Below are 20,715 nucleotides of genomic sequence, written 5' to 3'. Positions count from 1 at the left end.
AATATTTTTCTCTTTTGTACTTCGTCTTACTATAATTTGTGACTTTTTTTGTTTGGTTTGGTTAGGTTTAGGTATTAAAATGATATGTGGAAGTTAAGGCCTTGAAAGGATATGTTTAGAGGTGAAATCGTGGTTTAGGTTTAAATAAAAACTCTCACGACATTGAACCTTTGCCTGAGATTTCATTGTCTAATTTAGATGGCGAGTGAGCGAGTGATCAGACTCGCTTGCTTCTGGAAAAATGATATGTAACCACTGTAACCTGGTGTCACTATAGTGATGAGATTGAATTGAAAATGTCATCATTACTAACACTCTCTCTTTTTGTTTAAAGCTGAGTATAAAGCATGAACTCCAGCGACTTTCTGCTTATCCAGGTAAGTTTGTGTAACATTTGTCCTTTTGACATGAATGCATTGTGACTGCAGCCAAATCTGCCTGTGAAACAGTTGGTCTTTCTTTACGCAATGTGCTTTAGTCTTCTTTGTCCTGAACCATATAATTATATTTTTTGGGGTTTTTTTTTCCTACATTTGTGTTGTGAGAGACTTTTAAATTACCCAAGCACTCTAAAAATAGCTCAGACTAGACGCACCCCTGTTTCTTTTTATCAGTTAGTGCAAGAGCACGTTCAACAATTATTCAAAAGTTCTCTCACAGTTGTAAATTTTGCAAAGGAAATGCTTCATATGCTTGTAGGTGTAGTGAAATAAGGTTATATTTGATATGTTTTGTTTTATATATTAAAAATATGTTGGTCTTACAAGATTTACCACTGAAATGGTAAATCTGAGCTTGTAGCACAAACACATACCAAAGGCAACTTTCCAGTCTCTCCTTCTTCTGTATTGCCCTCATGTGTGTCTGATTACCTTGATGATGTCAGTTTTTGGAGAAGTACTTTCATGCTTATTCTTATCTACTTTGTCCACAAGACTCCGTTGTTCATGTAAACAAGCTGCTGAGACTCTGGATGCTTCCAGAGGTAGGAATGTAAATATAAATCTAAGGCAGAAATGAGCGAACAAATATCATTTTCACATAACACTGAGACATTTTATTGGTGATCATATTCCATCCCTTTTCCAGAGTGAAATGAAGAGTGTTTTCTGACCTATAACAAAAGCAGTACAATAAATAAAACCAAAACTAGAGAACATCAAAAGGCTGCATCCTCAGCATTCACAGATAAAAGATATTATAATAGTAGTCCAACATACAGATACGTATATAGTTGTTAACAATAAATAATCATACTAAATAAATTACATTCTAATAAATTCTGGACAGTGTTTTTACACAGCATCTATTGAAGCCATCTATTCACTCGTCTCTCAGGTGGTCAGAGCCAAGTTCTTTGAACTGTTTAGCATTGCTGTGGAAAGACAGAAATGCAAGGTCAAAAAATACATAAATTAATGTTTTTGTAGAAATCTATGCAATAGTTTCATTTTGAAACTTACATACAATCCTTTTTAGCTATGTAAAGCAAAACTCTACAATTCTGATATTGCACTTTGTGGTGTTTTTGCTATGACTGAGTAATATAACGGTGCAGATATGTTTTATTTTTTGTAGATTTTTATGTCATTTGGGGTTTTAAAGACAAAGAGTAATAAAAATATTTTTTTTAACCGCAAATAAACAGGGTTAAATAATCTGGACAGATTACTGTCCCTTTTAATTACTTTCCCTCATTCTAGTCACTCATTTTTGTCATCATTCATTCATGCTTCATTGTGGCAGTGTAACAGAAATCCCGTATTTCAGCAATTCCTAAATTGCCACAATAAAAAGCTTATGAAGAGAATACGGCATGTCCACACTGTGTATATCTTGAAACTAAAGTGTTTTGTTTCCAAACATGTAAAGTCATCATGCATGTTTGCATGTGTTGCTCAGTAAGATTTAATAAGTAATTATCTCTTTATAGGTCATCACGTGCAAAGTCAGTATGTCAATACTCTTATTGTTCAGGACACGCAGGTGAATGTGTACAAATGAGCGTGTGGTTTCTCTTTACGCTGCTATTCACTTCATTGATGGAACAAGTGGAGACACCCCTCACTAATCCCGACTAATGCCTCTAGTAGGGATCTCTCTTGATCTGCATGATGCATGTATTCAACAACAACAACAGTCGTACGTGCGCTCCTGTCATTCGGTGAGCCCACTCCTTCCTGTTTGGCTTAGACTCATGTGATCAGTGGCTAGACACACTCCTCTAAGGAGTTAAGCAAGACCATAGGTGAAAAATACATCACGAAACCATACAGCGCCAGAAATACGAGAAGATTATATCAATGTTGCTGCACTGATGGCATTACTGCAACAGCACTGACACATTATCCAGCTTGGTAAAGGTCGTAGTTGTCATTTTCATGGTATGTATTGTTTTATATCTTTATTCTTATTTTTTATGGGTTATTCGAGGTCAGGGTTGGGTGACTCAAAACACTCATGTAAGGTGATGACTAAACGATATGTTTACAAACTCCGTCTGAAATAAAAAGTTTCCATGATCTTGCTGGTCTGAACACAGTGCAGTACTTGGAAGTAGCACTGCTTTTTCTGATAATTTGATGCTTTATATTGTGCAATAAACACTTAGTTGTATAAAAAATAAGTACAGTGAGTACATGTTGGTTTGCACATAAGGAGGTCAAAACCTCAGGAGCACCTACCTCATTGTAACTTAACACCCTCAAACGACAACGTCACCAGAGTGTTTCTGAAGCTTCTCCTGCTCTGACACGGTTCCAAGGTAGGAAGCCAGGAAGTTTTTATGTGACCTGTAACTACACAAGACATTCAACATTAGTATCAAAAGCCCAAACAGCTCAGATAAGTGAAAGAATCAACTATTTTGAAAGCCAGGACTGCAGTGCCAGCTACATGGTAATGGTCTGCTAGAGATAAATACATTTTATGGTGACGTTTTCACTGTCATTTCTATGGGCTGTGCACATAAAAAGCATATGGCTATTTAAGTTTCAGACTCAAAGAAATAAGTCCTACTTTCTCTCGTTTTCTCCAACTGAGTAGTTATAACTAACCGTGGCTGTAAAGCTTTAATTGCATGTCTGCTTGTTTTATTTGCACCATCATGGACTATTGACTCTGTCCACAATTCAAATAATACCTTTGATTTCATTACATATTGATAAGAAACTGTGATTATGTAATAAATTGCTTGTCATACCATTACAGGAATTCAAGATTCAAAAAAAGTATGAGTAATACAAAAGACCTTACAGCCTTTCTGATAAAACAACAGTGAGGTGACACCGTTGATGGTGCTGTAGGAACAGGAATGACCATTAGAGCTGTGGAAGTCATTTGAGTTGATCTTGGCAAAGTGGTGAGCAATAACTCTAAAGTCTGGGTGTGTTCGGGTGTGTTAATGTACTTTTTGATGTGTCAGTGTGGTCATATGCCAGGAAGTGTTTCTGGCCTGGATCTTGGAAGCGTAACCTTTGTTCTGTTGGGATTCATGGGGTGTGGATGGTTTATTGGATAATCTTCTCTACAATACTTTAAATGTAAAAAAGAAGAAGAAGATTACTTTTTCACAAAATCACCACAATCAGGCTTTGTCTTAATGTTGTTCCAGCTTTGGTGAAGCTGGTCACACTGATAGTAGGTATATTGGGGTCTGATAGTGGTGAGTTTGTGGGGACATTACTTTTTGTTTTTTCTGCACCTCATTCTCCTCAGTTAAAAATGGCGGGTTTATTGCTGTAAAAATAAACCCACTATCCAACTATGAGGATTTCTTTTTCAAGTTGTAAAGTTGTATTTTGACTGCTTTTACAACTGGGAACAAAAGAAAGATTTAAGTTTAATACAATAAAATACTCGGTTAACCCAGACCTATCTATATCTAGGAAAAGACAAAAGTTAAATGAAGGCTAAATTTTAAATTTTGGCACCATTAATTAAGGCCAAATTAGAGGCTTTTCTTTTCTTTTAAAATGTTGTTATATAGAACATATATAACAATTGGCATATTCTGATATATGTATTATGTTACCACTAATTTTTTCATGTTTGGAATTTTATCCATTTACTTTAAAATCCTTCAGCCAGAAACGAATGCTTTGGTTGCTACAGCCTTACCACCAAATAGTGTGTCTTGTTGTGTGTCTTTTTGTGTGTTTGGCTGTGTGACAGTTTCAAACTCACTGAGCACAGATCATAAGCAGTATGGCGGTACAGCTGATGACTGAAAGAACCACGGCGATGACCACTAAGACCGTCTGCACCAGCTCAGCATTGTTGGTCTCGTTGGGCTCATTTTTCACTGTCCCCAGAGTCTGGATCCCACAGCGCTCTCCATCATAACCCTTCATACATCTGCAGAAAAAAGAGTTAAGAAATCAGTGTGATGACTCAATGAAGAGGCTTTTATATCAGATATTGATGAGTGTTTGAATGATTTTTTCAAGTTGTTCCAATAACTTGAATCTGTCTGAACCTGCCTATTAGTCACGTTCAGGTGAGGCAGTGGTTTTAACAGTATAATTGTTTTGGGGGTTTTGTGTCTACATCATTCATTTTGATGATTGCAAATGATCCCAAACATGATTTAGTTCTGATTCAGTGAAGGCCACATGCTTGTACCAACCATAGAGCTCATATTTTCTCATGCAAAAATACAATGGGGCCAGGACTGTACTTACATACAAACTGGTTCATGCAGGCCGTCTATGTGCTTGCAGTATCCATGAATGCAGTAGCCCAGGTGGGAGGTGTTGCAGGGATCCTCATTGGTCCTGAGAGTGGATGTGTGTCCACTAGTGAAGACCATGTGTTCGGGGTTGAAAGGAGTTGTGCTTTTGCCCTTGTGTTTGTTCCTCCTCTTGCCTTCTTGACCCCTGACCTTCTTTTTCTTCTTCTCATCTCTGTTGGGATGCAAGTCTGCAGGAGGAAAGGAAGCATCCGCAGTTGTTTAGGGTGTCATTTTAACTCCCTAGACTTAAAGGCTGAAAACATTTTTTTTAATCAATTGAAGCTGTTAAAGTCAAGACAACTTCACTTTCATACAATTTTATATACTCATCTTTCTTAAAAGAAACAGAGATATACAAATCACACAGTTATATACTCAGATAAAAGATTCCCTTGTACCATGGAAGCTGACATTTTCATCACCTCCTCCTGAAATCACTTCCTCTTCCAACTCATCATCATCGCTGTGCAAATTCTGGAGGCCTTCCCCTGAAGCCAGGTCGACAGTCACTCCAACTTGGTCACCTGACTGTGTGGTTGTAGATCTCTGAGCACTTAGAGCACTGCAGACTACAAAAAAAAGCCAACAGAAATGAATAAGACATTAAATCTACATAGAAATACACAATTAAGTCAAAGTGTACTTCTTTTGATCCAGATCAACATCTTGGATTGTGAAAAACACTCTTTCAGAGCTATAAATAGAAAAAGACGTGAATACTTGCCGATCTGCTGATAAACTATTTTAGAAATCAGTCTTGGCAGTCATTTTTTTCATTCTTTCCTTTTTTTTTTCTTACCATGAACTTTGTGTGAGTTACTTTCTTTAGAAATTGTGCTCATATAGCTTTACCTCTGACTCATTATTTCACCTTCCTCTGCTGGGAACAATCTTAAACCAGTACAACCAGTCCACATTGAGGACTGTATTGCACCAGTGATGAATAGGATTCAGTGAAAGGATAATGAAGTATTCGAAATATGATGATCTTTCTGTGCGTCTGGTGTGTCTCCTGCACAATGTCTGGTAATAGTTTGGTCTCTAGAAGCGTCTCTGACAAAAAATAAATTTCTCAAATATCTCTCTCCTCCCTGACAAGTCCTCGCCTGTGGATACAAGTTTTCTCCCCTGACCCATGCCTTGCTGTCATGCCATTTGCATTTCTCTTTTCATTTCAGTCATTTAAACTATCTGCGCACACACAAACACACAGACACTTTTAAGTACAAGTTCAGACTTACCGAAGCACAGGAAACAGGTGAGGATGAGAGGGTTCATATCCCAGGAAGCAAGTGTTTTGTGTATGATAGTCCTGCACTAACGTGTGTGTAAGTAGGTGTCGAAGTGTGTCTTTGTCCCCCGCTGATCGAGAGTGTGCTTTGCTCTCTTCACCTCCACTGGGTGCAGCTTTTATAGACCAACGCCTGCTTCTCAACTTGAAGGAAACAAATGGGTGTGTGTGTGCACTTGTGAGTGTGTGTGCATGAGGCAAAGAGAGAGCACAGGAGAGAGAGTAAAAAAACGTATTGTGCTTGTGTGTGTGTGGCTTATTCGTGTGTGTCTACTAATTCATCTGCCCCAGGCAATACATTTTGCACCTCACGTTCTGGTGGGAATAATAAGCATGGGCGACACTGGGTCACCAAGCTCTTGGCTTTTTATCACCTGTTTGGTAACTTTTATTACTTCCGCAGGGCTGCCTTTATATGGCCTTAGTTATACCTTCTGTAGTGATAGAGACACATACCAGGATATTATAAAGCTTTTCAACATTAACTTGAAAACAACTTTCTAGGCCATCATGTGTCATTTATTGAATGGCCAAAGTGTTGACTAATCTTAGATAGACAAAATCATAAGCAAACCACAAAAGTAAAGTTACTGGGTTCTTAATTGACAGCAACTATACACACCTTTTTCTGTAATCAAGTCATAGCTACACTTTAGTCAAGGTACAAAGATAAAAAATAAAATAAAAAAATGCTACATTACAGTGAGAGCAGTAAAGGGTCATAAAAAGAGTATCTAGGAGTGTTTGTTTCGGTAAGTGGTTTCATAAACATATATGGGCAAATAGGTCATGAAATGGGAATTGTGGCTGGCTTCTAGAAAATACACCTCTGAATGTGTTATTTTCTGAGATATAAGATACTTTTTTAATATAATCTTTTTAAGTGTGTGTTACTTGTTACCTGTTTTTATTTATTTGCCTATAACAATGAGCGCTCTCTGTTTTATTGTTGTTTCGTTTTGTTCGACGGGTTGTGGTTCTGAATTATTATGTGTGTGTTTTATCAAATTATACTCAGTGTTACTATTTCTGTACACTGTAACTAAGAGGAGACCTTAAGGCTTGGGTGGGGAAGCTGCACACAAGGGTGTGTTGTTTATGTTGTTGTGTCTGCAGATACAGGTTGTCCCATCGGTCATACACTAGTGGAATCAAACACAAACCTGCTAGGAATGCAGGGAACTACTCCATCTCATTCTGTAACAATGACTTGGAGCTCCTGGCACGCTTTGTTGAGGATAAACACGCAATGGAATTGTTTGGATATGTGTAATGACATTGAGGATATGAGATACGGATGTGTGGAAAGTCTGACACAAGCCAGGAGAGAAGCACCTCATAACAGCCAACCACAGTAAACACACTGCTGTCAAGCTAAAGGCACGCAGGATGAAAACTTGAACACAAAAATACAATTAGATGTCTTTGTGCATCTTCACAACACTGTTACAGTGTTACTAGCTGCCAATATTGAATCTCTACTTTTCCGTTAAAGCATAATTTCCCATGTGAAGTATTAGCTTAAAGTTTTTTAATGTATATGTACACTGTTGTCTACATGGTGCCTTTTGTAGCCGATTCAGTTCTCAGTTTATTTAGATCTGCTTCTTAAATTTATTGCCCTGAAGATGAATTCTTGCAACTTTACCATCTAGTATTAATGGCAGAAAAGCAACTCCAGCATCTTCCTGAAAACTATAAATTTCACCTTAATTATGTCTCTCCGCTGAGTGCCCTTAAATGATGTATGTGGACTTTCAATCTGGAGCCTTAATAGTCGGCATTTCCATCTAGAAAGCGACTCTTCGAGCATAAATGACAGCGAATAATACAAATATAACAGAAACTAAAACACAAACCTAACTTGAGAAGCAAAACAAACGCATACGTGATAGACATGAGACTTGTTTGTTAAAGAACACACGAAGATGCAGCTTAGTGGGGCTTCCCCCACTGTATTACTCACTGCATGAGTAGCCTACTATTACTTATGCAATAATAAGTAATAGCACAGTGCAGGGATTAGAGCAGCAGTTCCTGAATTTCGAATATCTTTATCCACGGGTTTTATGTTTAGAACAAAATGGCCACCACAGAGTGGGTGTGTTTGTGGGTCATCGCGTGTGTAAGCGCATGCTAATGTGTTTTTAAGTATGTCTTAACAGAGCAGCAGCTGCAGGTGAGTTAATGTTTATGTGTAATCGCTGCTGTTCATTGGTATACAGAACGTGTAAAGCGGATCCAGGCGAGGTGTTAAAATGGATCATTGGCTCTGGTTGAGTGTAAAATGAAGCTATTGATTAACTTGACATCTGACACTGCACTCGGTAGGTCAGATGATGACCACAGACATGCATATTTATTTGGATTTAATAGGGATGGCAGGGCTCGCAAAATTTCAAAATCCCTGGTAGCCCTTCGGGGAGGGACTTTGTTTCCGTTACAATATTATACTTTAATGTATAATATTGTAACGGAAACAAAACATTAATCAAAAAATTGTTTAAACACAAATTACAACATTGTATAAAAATTACAATCATCAACTCAAATACTTGGTTCTAATTGAACAGAAATTTCTATGAACTTGTAAGAACTGTGTAGGACATGAATCAGTCTGTGTCAGATCCTGAATTTGAAATTTCCACTGAAGTCACGGGAAAGAGGCAAGTGGAACCAAGATCGAGGCCATTTGCTTTTTGAAGTTTGCAAAGACTGCTAAATTGTGCCAGTGGTAGTTCACTCTTTGCAACATAGTACGCTATTCTAAACTGATTTTCAGGTTTATTTTTAGTATGTTATTTGCAATTGGTGTTTGTTCTGGGAAAGATATTGCAGACTGAGCAATAATGCATTTCTTGCATTTCTCATGGGTTCTAATGGGGGCCTTTCTTAAAATGACTGGTCCCAGTAACAAAGGCGCTTGTCGACTCAGAAATCGAGGGAAAAGCAACAACACACCCGGCAGAACATTATGTTATTTACACGGGTGCACATAAGTGGTCCGCATGTGCGCATTCGCTGTCAAAATAAAAGACGCGCACCAGATAAGAAGTTGCAACGCGCGTTTGCGTCCATATAAAAGGCACTGTTTTTGTCCGCTAGAGTGGGATTTTCACGGCACATTCTGCACCACATCTCTGTGCGTTCATCATTTGTTTGAATGATTTGTCATAACCTTTCCGTTTTGTGGTAAGCTTTTCTTTGGCTGTCACTTCTTCACCCTGACCTGTCTTATTTGGCTCAGCAGAACTAAAATATATATATCCTGCTGCTTTTACACACGGACTCACATAAGCTCAGCGATTCTCTGCGCGATCAACCTCTCACATGTTTAAGCTTGCTGCGGGAGATTTCACTTGTCATGTTTGCATAGTAAGCTAACGATTGATAAGACGATGTCAGAGGAATTGGTGCGCAAATTATCATCACTCACCAATCAGTGCTGTCGCTCTCTATACACAGTTCCCGCGATTGCAAAGTGAAAGCAAAAAACAAGCGCAAATTCAAACACGATTTCAATATGTCACATATTGACAGTGGCTCACCGATGCCAATGACATAATTACCCAGCTACATTTCCGAAAGAATGCAAAAGCATTGAAATGTATTTTCCTATGATAGCCCGACGGGCAGGGCAGAGACAGATTTTGGTAGCCCGACTGGAAAAATCGCTAGCCCCGGGACGTCGGGCTAGCGATTTTGCGAGCCCTGGATGGTTTGGATGCACACAGTACACGTAATTTGTAGTCATTTGTCAGTCTTTTATTAGACTCAAATGAAGAACAACTCAAAGGAAAGCTTTTTGGAGATGGCGTTCTCATAGTTTTATCAGAAGAACCAAGGCTCTTACCACCTGGTTTCCATTTGCAAAGCATTTCTGTGGCAAACCCGCAGAAGGAAGCAGCAGTGCAAAAGCCAGCATCAGCACAGCAATGTTTCCCCTGGTACAAGTCCAGATAACACTGCCCAAGGAAGATTATTTTGCAAACTGTACAGCAAGAAGTATTCTTACATGTGTATAAAATGTAAAGGACAAAAAATTTGGAAAAAAAAAAAAAGTTAAATAAATTTAAAAAAACCCAATACATATCAATATATATATTAAAGAGAGATATTGATGACATGTAAGAAAAATGTGAAGACTGCAGGAAGGCTTGAGAAGAATTTGAAGCCTCACCGCTGCAGCCTTATCACCCGAAGAATGAGTGAAGACATTGAAAGATACAAGAATAAAAAATAAAAAAAAAACAAGTAAAAAAAATAAATACTTTGTAGCTTCAAACAGACAGAGATTGTAGAGTATATAAACATTGCCAACTGAACTTATAAGAATGAGGAAACCTTCACACTACACAAAGTTTCAAGCGTTAAAGCTCAAAACTTTACACTCATTGTCCAATTTAAAGTAACATCATCATAATAGTAATAGTGGCCATTTTGATACTTGTGCAAGACAAAAAAATGATATCTAATAAAAGCTAAAAGCTAGGCACAAGCATAAATTAAAGGCAAAGTTCAAACCACAGTGTAAACAGTCCTAATCTGTTTTTTTAGGATGTTAAGTCAGAGTAGACAGGACTGGAAGACAAACAAAACATCTTTAACCAGTTCTATTTTAGGATCTGAGAATGGGTTGATTCAAAAGATAACGCAGCCTCACTAAACCACAGAAAAGCCTTTCATATTCTAAAACTAGACTTGCATTCTAGCAAAAAACAGAAATCCCAAAGTGAGGAAACTACATTATTATATTGATTATGATCAATTCTGCTAGTTATCAGCAAATTCGGAGCAACATTTTTTATTTTTTTTGTTGCGTTACAAGTTACTATAGTTACCGCTTCACAATTGTTTATTTTCCATTAATTTTTCAGTATCGTGTGGGCGGTGTCACCCACAGAAACTGTTTTTGTGTGCCTAACTATTCATCTTTTCAAACTGAGTGTAACAGGTGCCACAACTTTAGAACCAGTGCAGCTGGAAAACAATCCCACCGCACAAAGCTGACCATTATAACCTCTTTGTGGTGATCTGCCTGCTTGATAAAGCCACGTGACGTACAGTGTAAAGGAGGCAGGAACAATTTACTAAGCTAGCCACTGAACTGCCAGGATGTTCTTGATATGTTGAAATTTTCATTTAGAAAACTGGGAGAAATCTTGATTTGTCTTTTCCAGCAGTGGATGCTGCAAGAGAGCGTGAAATGCTCCAAGCCATCTCGACTCCTTTGGAACCCTGCTGCTTCAGCTGACGTCGAAAACTATTCTTCTTATACCTACAAAAATAACACATATTGATTTTATTTCAAAATACACAAATCCTGTCTCGGTGATGTAGCATTTCACCATTTCATGCTTTAATATAATCAGCACTGAAGGTTGAGGAACTTGAAATGGGATTTCGGTCATAGCCGTTCTTTGTGGTTTGGTGCGTGTGCATGGAGCAGGATGCTGAGGACAAGATTTTATTTCATGAACTTCAATATTTAAAGTAAAATGTAGATCTGTAGGTTTAGCTGTAGTGTCACGAATACCCTCAGAGTTTTAGTGGTAGACTTTTAGCAGCTTAATATGCAGGCTACTTTTGACATATTCCATGGAGACAAAATGTTATTATTTTCTTTTTCATATGTACTGCTGCAACAGTCAAAGCTCATATTCAACATGGCTTCAAATGAGGTCAGCTTATGTTAAAATAATCCACATGAGCCAAAAGTCTGTTTCTTTTCTGCTCTGGGCTCCTCTTTGTTCTCAGCGTTCAGTTTTTGTAAGAAATCACATTGCTTTAGTTTGAGGCCTACTAAGTAACCACACGTATATTCACATACATTCACATACCAAAGCCTTACCATCTGCAGAAAAAGTACAGAGCTCCAGCCAATCCAATAATCAGCAGAATCATGAAGAAAATGATGATAATTATTTGCTTTTCACCTTCTGGCCCCAAAACAAGTTCCAGTTTCTCACACCTGGAACCAATGAAGCCTGTCTCACACCTGCAACACAAACAGACGAGTCATGCATAACTACTCATGATGACAAAGTAGCACAGATTCACTTACCCACCCACATAGCCACGTGTGACAGCCCTCTGCCATGGCCTGCTGCTTTTTCTGTTTGTCCCTGTGTGTGTGCAGGTTCCTGGTAGGTGGGGTTAATCAGTGTAACTGAGAGCACCTGGTCAGTCTCCCTGGAGCATTTAAGAACTGGCTGTCTCAGCGCTTGGGCCCTCTTTCTTATCGCTCCATTTATCCAGCACTATGTTATTTGTTTGTTTGGCTTTGGCCTGGTTCTTTTAGATTTTACACCACATGACAGTATGCATCCTGAACATTCAGGCTACGTCCACACGTACCCGGGTATTTTTGAAAACGCAGATTTTTCTATGCGTTTGCACCTTTCGTCCACACGTAAACGGCGTTTTCGGTCACTGAAAACGGAGATTTCTGAAGACTCCTGCCAGGGTGGATATTTTCTAAAACTCCGTTTTTGCATTTACGTGTGGACGAGAAAAACTGAGAAAACGCAGTGTCAAAGGTGTGCGCCTTTTTTGACGTCACAGTGTGCGCCACGTTATTGTTTCGGTGAAATGAATTTCTACAATACTATTACTGTTAATTGTACTCTCTGCAGTGTTTAAATGCTTACATATACACACAGTTACTGTCCCTCCACACATACAACTCGGTTCTGCTTCTATGCCCCAGCTTTGTTTACTTTTTCCCACCGAGGCTTCTAGACTTCTGATTGGCCAACATTTCTACACGGTTAGGAATATAGCGCCACCTGCTGCTTTGGCATGTTCCTAGCAGCGTTTTCCTTAATTTCTGCCTTTATGTGTGGACGGGATTATTTTTTAAAACGAAAACGGAAAATCTCCGTTTTCAAAAATATCCGTGTATGTGTGGACATAGCCTCAATCACCCATCCAACAACTGACATGCTGACTGATAGCAATGATTGACACATCTCATGGAGTACTATCTTTTTTTAGTGTGTAAATTTTGGTTTGAGTGGTGTTCCTCCCATTATTTGTCATGGCCCTTGCACATACACACACACACACGATCGTACTTGCAGTGGTGTTCATTGATGTCCACGAGCAGTATGCACTGGCCGTTGTTCAAACAGTAGTTGTCATATGCGCTTTCACAGTTCTGCATCGACCGCTTAACCACGTGCTGTTGCTTTTCTCCCTGGCCTGAAACAAACAACAAGCCATTGGAAACTTTTCCTAAAAATAAGACCTGCATGAATCTGTGTACATAGACAGTACTGTGGCTGTTACTTTTTACCTGAGCTGTGTCTTATTTGTTTACTAGATTTGAATATCCTCCATTTGTTTTATCTAAATAATTTACTTCATTGTCTTATTTTTAATGTAAAGGGCTTCTGAAGGTTATTATATCTAACATTATATCCTTTCTATTAATAATTATACATTAAATGAAGTAAGTAGTATTTTGGGGCTGCATCTATCAGTTAATATTGACAGTTAATGCCATTAATCAATCATTTTATCTATGAAGTGTAAAGAAAGTAACATTTATCTGTGTGGTTTTATTGTGCCAAGTTGATATCACATACTACCAGTCAATGATGCAGATATATTCACCTTATTTTAATTTAAGGAAACATTTAAAAATCAAAAAAACAATAGCTGACTAATTGTATAACACCTCATCCTCATAGCCCCCACTTTGTTTCAACTCCAGGTGCTCAGTGTTTGATTTTAATTTTGAAATCTTCTGATTTACTATGCTATAAAAAGGCAGATAAAATGTCTTCACAGCAGCTGTAGAGCTGAATACCTGCAGGCAAAGAAGCACCATCTGCAGACGGGACTCTGGGTGATGCACTCTCGGTGAGTACATACGGCCAGATCATCATGACACCTGTCAGATAAAAACAAATCCTCGTTATTCACACTGGATATAAGTCTGATATGAACAATGAGCTACGCAAGCCCTTTTGTAAGAGTTTTTTCCGAAAGAATGCTGACCAATAGCATTTTCTAATTACTAACAACCTTAAGAATAGCTGGTCAAAAAACTTTTGTGCACCTTTAAGGTGAACATGCCACCCCCTGTCCAGGGTAACAACTTTCAGGTGTTTTTATTTAAGTGTTTGCGAGGCCTTGAGAAGGTAAAACAATCAAAAAAGTCATTTGAAAATGGACATTTTAAAAATGTGCTGCCCAGGTTCTTATATATTTAACCTAATCCAGTTTGTCAGGGAATGATATAGTTTTGCATGCAAACACAGACTTTCACAGCTGCAAATGTTATTTTTACTTGCAGAGAAGATATGTACAGTCAGTCAGCAATATGTTTTATGATTTTTTTTTTAAATTATATGTAGGAATGACTGTTCCTTTAATTACTCCACAACAACCCAAAATGATTCATGTTTTTGTTGGTTTTGCTTAGCATTCTCTGCAGGGTGTACCCAGCCTCTCACACAGTGAAAGCTGGCAAAGGCTCCAGCCCTGAAACCTGAGTTAGGAAGACGGTTAAGAAAAGGGATGAATGAGTTTATTTACATAGCACCAGCATTAAAGAAAAATTCAGAAACTGTAAATATGGAGGGGGATAAAAGAAACTGTGAGAATGCCTGTCAGTTTTAACTGATAACAAGAAGGTATAGCTTGTGTTACCTGGATCAAATACCTGTACTAGCCTGCACAACTTTATAATGGACAGCACTAGCAGCCGCCCACATTCCAGCAGTCAGGATGCAAAAACACATCAAACAGAATGCAAGATGTGTCTAGTTAGGACTGGTTATGAATCTGGTAATACTCGCCATAAAATCGCTCCCTTTTTGGGTTTCTGTTCCTGTCTGTTGTTATGGCTGCAGAGGTATTTTTCTCTGTTTTCAGTTAGAGAGCTCAGGGTGGTTGTTGGGTGTTTCTGACATGGTTGACTGGTGTAAAGTACAGTGGAAGTGATGAAGTAGCTTTCCCATATTACTAATTAATCACTATTAATCAGATCATTTATATCATTAGCCAATGACTCACTCTAATTGCACATTCCTAGCACCCAGCCTACCTCAAGACATTCATTGAGGTGAAAATAATTGTATTTTTCCAAACTTTTACATGATACGTTTACATAAAAATGTGACTCTTTCTTAGCTGGTGTTTAGTTTTAAATTATTATTGAAATTTTAAAAATTTAAGACCACAATATAAAATATTTAACTTTAGTCACAGACAACTACACCTTGACTTGTTTTATTATTAAAAATATACTCTTTATATCTCAGTATCAGTAAAATAAGTGAAGGATCGGACAAAGGAGTATAATTGGAATTTGCTACATTGTTTCCTTCCTAAGTTTGTAATACTTTGTTGTGCAAAAAGTGAATGTGAAATGGAAAATGACATACTTTCAAATAATAAATCATTTGCCTGACCTAATAGCCAAAACCCTTCAGCCTCCCTTAGGCTCTACAGATGCCACAGAGTATCATTTGTCTGAAAAACTTTGGATGGTTTCTGTAATTACTTTTAGTCCAGTGGTTTTTGAACTGTGGGCCCCACCAGTGGGACATAAAGCCACTGCATGTGTGGCATGCATAGCCATGCAGGAAAAAAAACTGAGGTAAATCAAATGAAATAAAAGAGTTTTGCTCGTATTATTTAAGTTACCACGATTTCATATACACACTGGATCCCTTTTTACTGATATTGACTGACCAAAATTGAGTGGAATGGAAATCATGTGAATTTTATTGAATTTTTAAACATTTTTGGCTGATTTGGGGCATGCCAAAAAAGGGTTTTAGAGACACTATAATTGGAGTTAACTCAGCTTTTGACTCAAGTGCCAAATACCAGTTTAAAAGTCAGTTTGGTAAGAATGCCAAAATATTAGCAGCAAAGGAAATCTGAAGATCAACACTAAAACTACTCTTTTTAAATTTAAATGCTAGATTTTAATGTTATATTGTGGTGATTATGCTTTCAAGTTTTGAGTATGAATAAAGAAATCATTCATATTAGCTGCATCTTACACCAAGACATATCTAAGATGGCATATATAAGATGCAGTAGAAATAGTATGTGGACTTTGTACTTAAAGTCTTAATAATGAAAGTAATCATCAGTATGGAAAGTTATTTTATATAACTTAACATCGTATCACCTTATTATCTTTTAATAGACTTTACTCTGTTCAATTTTCAACTGCTATCTGCTATTAACATCTATAACACCATCAGAATCAGTCAAACCCAGAAGGATAGCAGCATATTGTACTGGTACATGGTACTTAACAGATAAGTAAAAACAACAGAACTCATGATTTGCACATAACAGGTGATCAGCATACAAACTTGCATTTTTATTTAACTAAATTAGCTAACCTCTATATCAAACTACATCAGCTAAAGTGCAAGTACTCTACTTGTAGCCTACTACAAATTAAAAATACATACAGATAAAGTCAGACTGCGTACCCAAATGGGTACACGCCCACATCAGCCTTAATGAAATCTTGCAGTATGGAGTCACTCACTGACACTGTTAAACAGTGTTCCCGTGGCTACAACCATTAGTAACTGCATTTAGTTATTTTTTAGTTCAACATTCCGTTCCAGTAGATGCTAAGTTTAACTTTGAAAGAGCTTTTCGTCTATTTAAAGGGGATCATCGCTCCGGGTTCCTTGAGATGACTTAAATTCAGTCCATACCTGAACAGACCTGCCATTCACCGTCAACGCGTCAAACTCAAACAATAATAATAAAACAATAAAAATAATATTCAAGACGTCAACATTAAGAAAAGCACACACACTTTACCGATAATTGACAGGGGCACTGACAGTTTGCTGATCCCCATCTCAGTCGATAGTTCGCTGGTAGGACGAGCAGGACGAGTAATAACTGTCAGGTAAAGGTGCAGGTGACGTTTCTTTTGAAAATAGGAAACCAGTGGGCTTTTACTCCTGCGGTTTGGGTGTGGTGTCAGACTCATGTAATTTAGATCATTTCACCTCTCAGCGGTTTCAATAAAAGGACAGACCCGAGAATGTCTGTCCTTACCGGTTTCCATAAAACAGGAGTTTTTATTGTTGATAATAAAAGGCGGATTGTAATAGAAATTTTCAGATAACTGACTAAAGCTAATAACAGCACAATAAAAAAAAAAAAGCCCCAATCAAAGTGACTTTTTATAGATACATCTGTTTTTTTTTTCATGCAGATCGATAAATCGCAGCAGAAAAAAAACACATAATATGTTGTTCTTCTGCAGTCTGGCTCTTGCTGCGTTTGTAAGTATCATTATCGACAAAAGTGTGGCCACAGTAAAATATAAACTAAACAAAAAGCTGTCAGCAAACCATTTAAATCCCATATCATTTGAAAAGTAGTAGAAAGACACCCTATGAAACGTCCAAACTGATAAAAGCTTATTTGCGTGAGTGGAAAATTGTTCTGTAACATGACAGGGATAGGGCTATTATATAGCGTACATGGCATAGGTAACTGGATACATATGTGAAGGCTGCATTATAAATATATTGCAAATATATTATCTGGAGTAAAGGAGTTAGGTGGTACACTGATTTGGCAGATTTTAGCATTAATCACTGCTAATTAAAATTACCGAACTTTTCTTATACCCTTTACTGTACTTTGGGCTTATTTACTCCGTTTAAGAATGGGACCAGTTTATCATCATATTTCATGGCTAAATATGCCGTTCAAGCATGTTTAGCCTTTCACAGCATCGTGTTACAAGTTAACCTGTTGTTTAATTAGACTTTGGGCAGCCTTTTTAGGCTTAATAAATGGCTCATTTACAGTTTGTCTGGGGATCAGTGAGCATTATCGTTTCAAAAGCTTAATAAGTGAAACTCAAACAGGCATTACGCAGTTTTAAAAATTCTTCTTTACCTTATCAAAATGGTAATGGAGTATCTCCTGTCAAATATTTGGCACGCACAATTATCAAAGCAAAAATATATTTATTGTAAAAAGGCTGTAGCAAAAAGTGAAATTCAAATAACACAAATATCTTTTGTAATTAATTAAAAAATAAACTTTAAATACAAGAAAATAATAATTTATAATAATTTACTTAACATAATTTTACAATAAATATACACAATTTTTCATTCTTATTCTTTACATGAAAATAAAACAATCATTAAAAAAAATAACGTTAGATTTGATAGAGCTTGCTCTTTACTTGTTAATAACCTCTTGTAACAGTCAAGTGTTTCCATTTAAATGTTGTCAAAGGGAATTTTTTTCTCTTTTTTTTTGCTTTTTATACATCATATTATTTGTTTTGTAGACTTGCAAATGATTCACTCTTATGAAATGCTGTGGTTTGTCTTTTCTTGAAAGGGGAAATGTTGAAGATGGTGGTGCATGAGCAAATGTGAGCTGCAGAGTTCACACCGAGGTCTTAGCAGGTGCATATTTTATTGGCACCGTCGATTCTGTACACCTGAAAACAGAAACACAAAAACAACATCAGAAATGGAACTGCCACTATTCCTGCATACTTTATTACACCGCGAAAATCTATGGATACTCACCTCTTGTAGACAAAGAAGTAAAATGCAGTCGCCAGAAATATGATGAGTATGAACACCCCGAAAATAATGCCAATGACTTGCCCTACATCAAGCAAAGTAACACCACGAATTGGTTCCGCAAACATGCAGCGTGGCCCGCTGTACGAGGGTTCGCAGCTGCAGATCAGAGAAAATATGTGAGCGCATTCCAAAAGTGAACATGAACAAACACGTAAAAGAATTTCATACAGATCATTACTAACTAAATCCACTGTGGATACTGTCTGATACTGCAGAACTTACATGCAAGAAGGTTTGTCACTGTCTTGCGGATACATGCACTTGCCACCGTTTACACAATAAGAAGCATGTTCGCTTCTACATGGCTTGTGTAAAGGTAGGACTTGAGGCAACTCCATGCTACCTGCAGAGAGGGAGAATAAAACAATCAACATAAACAAAAATTGAACAGAAATATATGACTTTAATTATTCATTCTTATTATTAATTCCTTGATTAACAGGCAGCATTATTTGACACCGGTCTTCTGCAGATAAGCTTCAGTTATAAGACCTTAAACCTTGTGCCCACAACTTAACAAGCATATATCGTGACGTCATTGGGGACATTTGGGGCCCTGTAGATTTCATATATGTCAGGGATAAAGCACTGTAATGCCATGTGTCTTCACCGTCACAAACTCAAACTTAAAACACTCACTGTTGCTAAACTGAGTGGTCAGAGATGAGTTTGACAGAGGCGGTGCTTTGGTCTGGAGATTATCATTCACCACTGCAGAATGTCCTGCTGCAGCCAAAAGCACCAGCACCGTCACTGCCGGCAGAAACGCTGTAAAAAACAAAGAAAATAATATAAAAAATATATTAAATATATAGATTATTTATTTTTACTCTATGTAGCAAAGCATTTTTCAGTTTTCCTAACAAGTTTCTTCCTTTACTATTATCATTTATACATAAAAAATACCCAGGTTAAGTTTTATGAAAGTTTTATTTTGAAAGGTTTTTTCTTTTCTTTTCTTTTTTCTTTTTTTTCTTTTTTTTTTTTTGCTTCATGGCTCTATCACAGAACAAACTGGAAACTTACGTTTCTCCAGGTACGTCTGTCTTTGTGTGACCATGTTGTCCTTTGGTGATGTGATGTGTTCAGCTCCTTCTGCCTGCACAGGTGTGACCAACAGGTCTGTGCTGAGCTTATTTATCCAGATTTTCACAGCCAATCAAAACACTGAAGACTTTTTTTTCTTTTGAAAAATGAAAAGTATTTCCTTTTGATACTCGACTTGAATCAAGTCATTTACTTCATAGGCATGCAGAGACAAAGCGTATGGGGGAGGCACGAGATCCCCAGAGGCAAGTGCTTCTGAAGAGCACTGGCTGGGTGACTTTCAATCAGTTTCACAGTCCAGTAAAGTTGCTTCACTGACAGCGGATGTTGGGAAATCCTCTCTTTTTTCATCGGCGTGATCACAATGGAAGCTTTATTTTTCTTTGGCCTCTTAACACGTGAAGAGAGAATTAGATAGAGACAGGTTACAGCACATTAGAATTAGATGTAATTAAAAGTTTTATCAAAAAATTTAATAGGGGGCCAAGCATTTCTAGATGAACTCTTCAATTATGTGTTTACTGTTTTTGTTTGTTGTTTTGCTTTTTGTTTTTTACTATCACCTTAAGGAGGTGGCTCCAAAGTGATATGGTTTACACTTTCACCTGACAACCGAACAACCGCTTCATTTTGGGGAGAAAACACAAATCCTTTGGGGGTTGCATAAGGCAGGGCGTCCAGCATTGCAAACTGGTGTGGAGCCACCATTATATTTTACTGTCCCATGGCTACCTGAAACAGCTTGTACTTAACTTAACTTGTACTACATAAAGATAATGGTGAACTATTATCTTTGAAGAATAAATGTGGGTCATGGCTTTGTTTAATAGGGAAAGTAAGAGCATTTCCACATTAATTCAGGCAACTTAACAAAACCACTAATCAGTGAGGCTAATCAGAGGAAACAGCCTAACTGGACACATCAGGGTAAGAAGAGAGGCAGATGAAGTGATGCATTTATATTTACTCATGCCCAAGGCTTACCACACATACCTGTGGGGGCAGTGTTATGAACTAGGTTAGCTTCA

At 37.6% G+C, this 20,715-nt stretch overlaps 3 protein-coding genes across 4 annotated transcripts; all 3 read right to left on the bottom strand.

Annotated features, from left to right (window-relative positions):
• Positions 1–221: 221 nt before the first annotated feature.
• Positions 222–6,198, bottom strand: areg (amphiregulin). 2 transcript variants are annotated; one of them, XM_084945946.1, is made up of 6 exons: positions 5,974–6,198; positions 5,131–5,301; positions 4,683–4,920; positions 4,186–4,356; positions 2,685–2,798; positions 222–1,375 (listed from the first exon to the last, which is right to left on the bottom strand). In XM_084945946.1, the coding sequence occupies exons 1-5, from the start codon at positions 6,008–6,010 to the stop codon at positions 2,705–2,707; spliced, it is 711 nt and encodes a 236-aa protein (XP_084802072.1). In that variant the 5' UTR covers positions 6,011–6,198; the 3' UTR covers positions 222–1,375; positions 2,685–2,704. The 2 variants fall into 2 exon arrangements, with proteins under 2 accessions (XP_084802072.1, XP_084802073.1); XM_084945947.1 differs by having other exon boundaries at positions 5,155–5,301; positions 5,974–6,197.
• A 1,319-nt stretch (positions 6,199–7,517) lies between these two features.
• Positions 7,518–17,116, bottom strand: LOC146376469 (uncharacterized). Its single transcript, XM_084945948.1, has 5 exons — positions 16,833–17,116; positions 13,837–13,920; positions 13,100–13,226; positions 11,875–12,021; positions 7,518–11,301 (listed from the first exon to the last, which is right to left on the bottom strand). The coding sequence occupies exons 1-5, from the start codon at positions 17,005–17,007 to the stop codon at positions 11,166–11,168; spliced, it is 669 nt and encodes a 222-aa protein (XP_084802074.1). The 5' UTR covers positions 17,008–17,116; the 3' UTR covers positions 7,518–11,165.
• A 78-nt stretch (positions 17,117–17,194) lies between these two features.
• epgn (epithelial mitogen homolog (mouse)) lies at positions 17,195–20,711 on the bottom strand. The gene is made up of 5 exons (XM_084945949.1): positions 19,667–20,711; positions 19,280–19,408; positions 18,863–18,983; positions 18,581–18,736; positions 17,195–18,489 (listed from the first exon to the last, which is right to left on the bottom strand). The coding sequence occupies exons 1-5, from the start codon at positions 19,698–19,700 to the stop codon at positions 18,435–18,437; spliced, it is 495 nt and encodes a 164-aa protein (XP_084802075.1). The 5' UTR covers positions 19,701–20,711; the 3' UTR covers positions 17,195–18,434.
• Between the last annotated feature and the right edge of the window lie 4 nt (positions 20,712–20,715).

The sequence above is a fragment of the Perissodus microlepis genome, chromosome 12, assembly GCF_051167445.1.
Source record: "Perissodus microlepis isolate ML-2025 ecotype Zambia chromosome 12, ASM5116744v1, whole genome shotgun sequence".
NCBI lineage: Eukaryota > Metazoa > Chordata > Actinopteri > Cichliformes > Cichlidae > Perissodus > Perissodus microlepis.
The sequence above is the reverse complement of the archived record's forward strand: the minus strand, read 5'-3'. Positions and strand labels throughout refer to the sequence as shown.

Excerpts from the sequence above, each read along its gene's own strand:
- areg (XM_084945946.1), bottom strand. The coding sequence starts at position 6,010 with ATGAACCCTCTCATCCTCACCTGTTTCCTGTGCTTCG. Across the intron at positions 4,921-5,130 it reads TGAAAATGTCAGCTTCCATG|ACTTGCATCCCAACAGAGAT; the intron begins GTACAAGGGAAT and ends TTCCTCCTGCAG. Across the intron at positions 4,357-4,682 it reads CTGCATGAACCAGTTTGTAT|ATGTATGAAGGGTTATGATG; the intron begins GTAAGTACAGTC and ends TTTTTTCTGCAG.
- epgn (XM_084945949.1), bottom strand. The coding sequence starts at position 19,700 with ATGGTCACACAAAGACAGACGTACCTGGAGAAAC. Across the intron at positions 19,409-19,666 it reads ACAGACGTACCTGGAGAAAC|CGTTTCTGCCGGCAGTGACG; the intron begins GTAAGTTTCCAG and ends TGTTTTTTACAG. Across the intron at positions 18,490-18,580 it reads TACTTCTTTGTCTACAAGAG|GTGTACAGAATCGACGGTGC; the intron begins GTGAGTATCCAT and ends TTCTGTTTTCAG.
- LOC146376469 (XM_084945948.1), bottom strand. The coding sequence starts at position 17,007 with ATGAGTCTGACACCACACCCAAACCGCAGGAGTAAAAGCCCACTGGTT. Across the intron at positions 13,227-13,836 it reads TGGTGCTTCTTTGCCTGCAG|GCCAGGGAGAAAAGCAACAG; the intron begins GTATTCAGCTCT and ends TGTTTGTTTCAG. Across the intron at positions 12,022-13,099 it reads ATCAATGAACACCACTGCAA|GTGTGAGACAGGCTTCATTG; the intron begins GTACGATCGTGT and ends TTTGTGTTGCAG.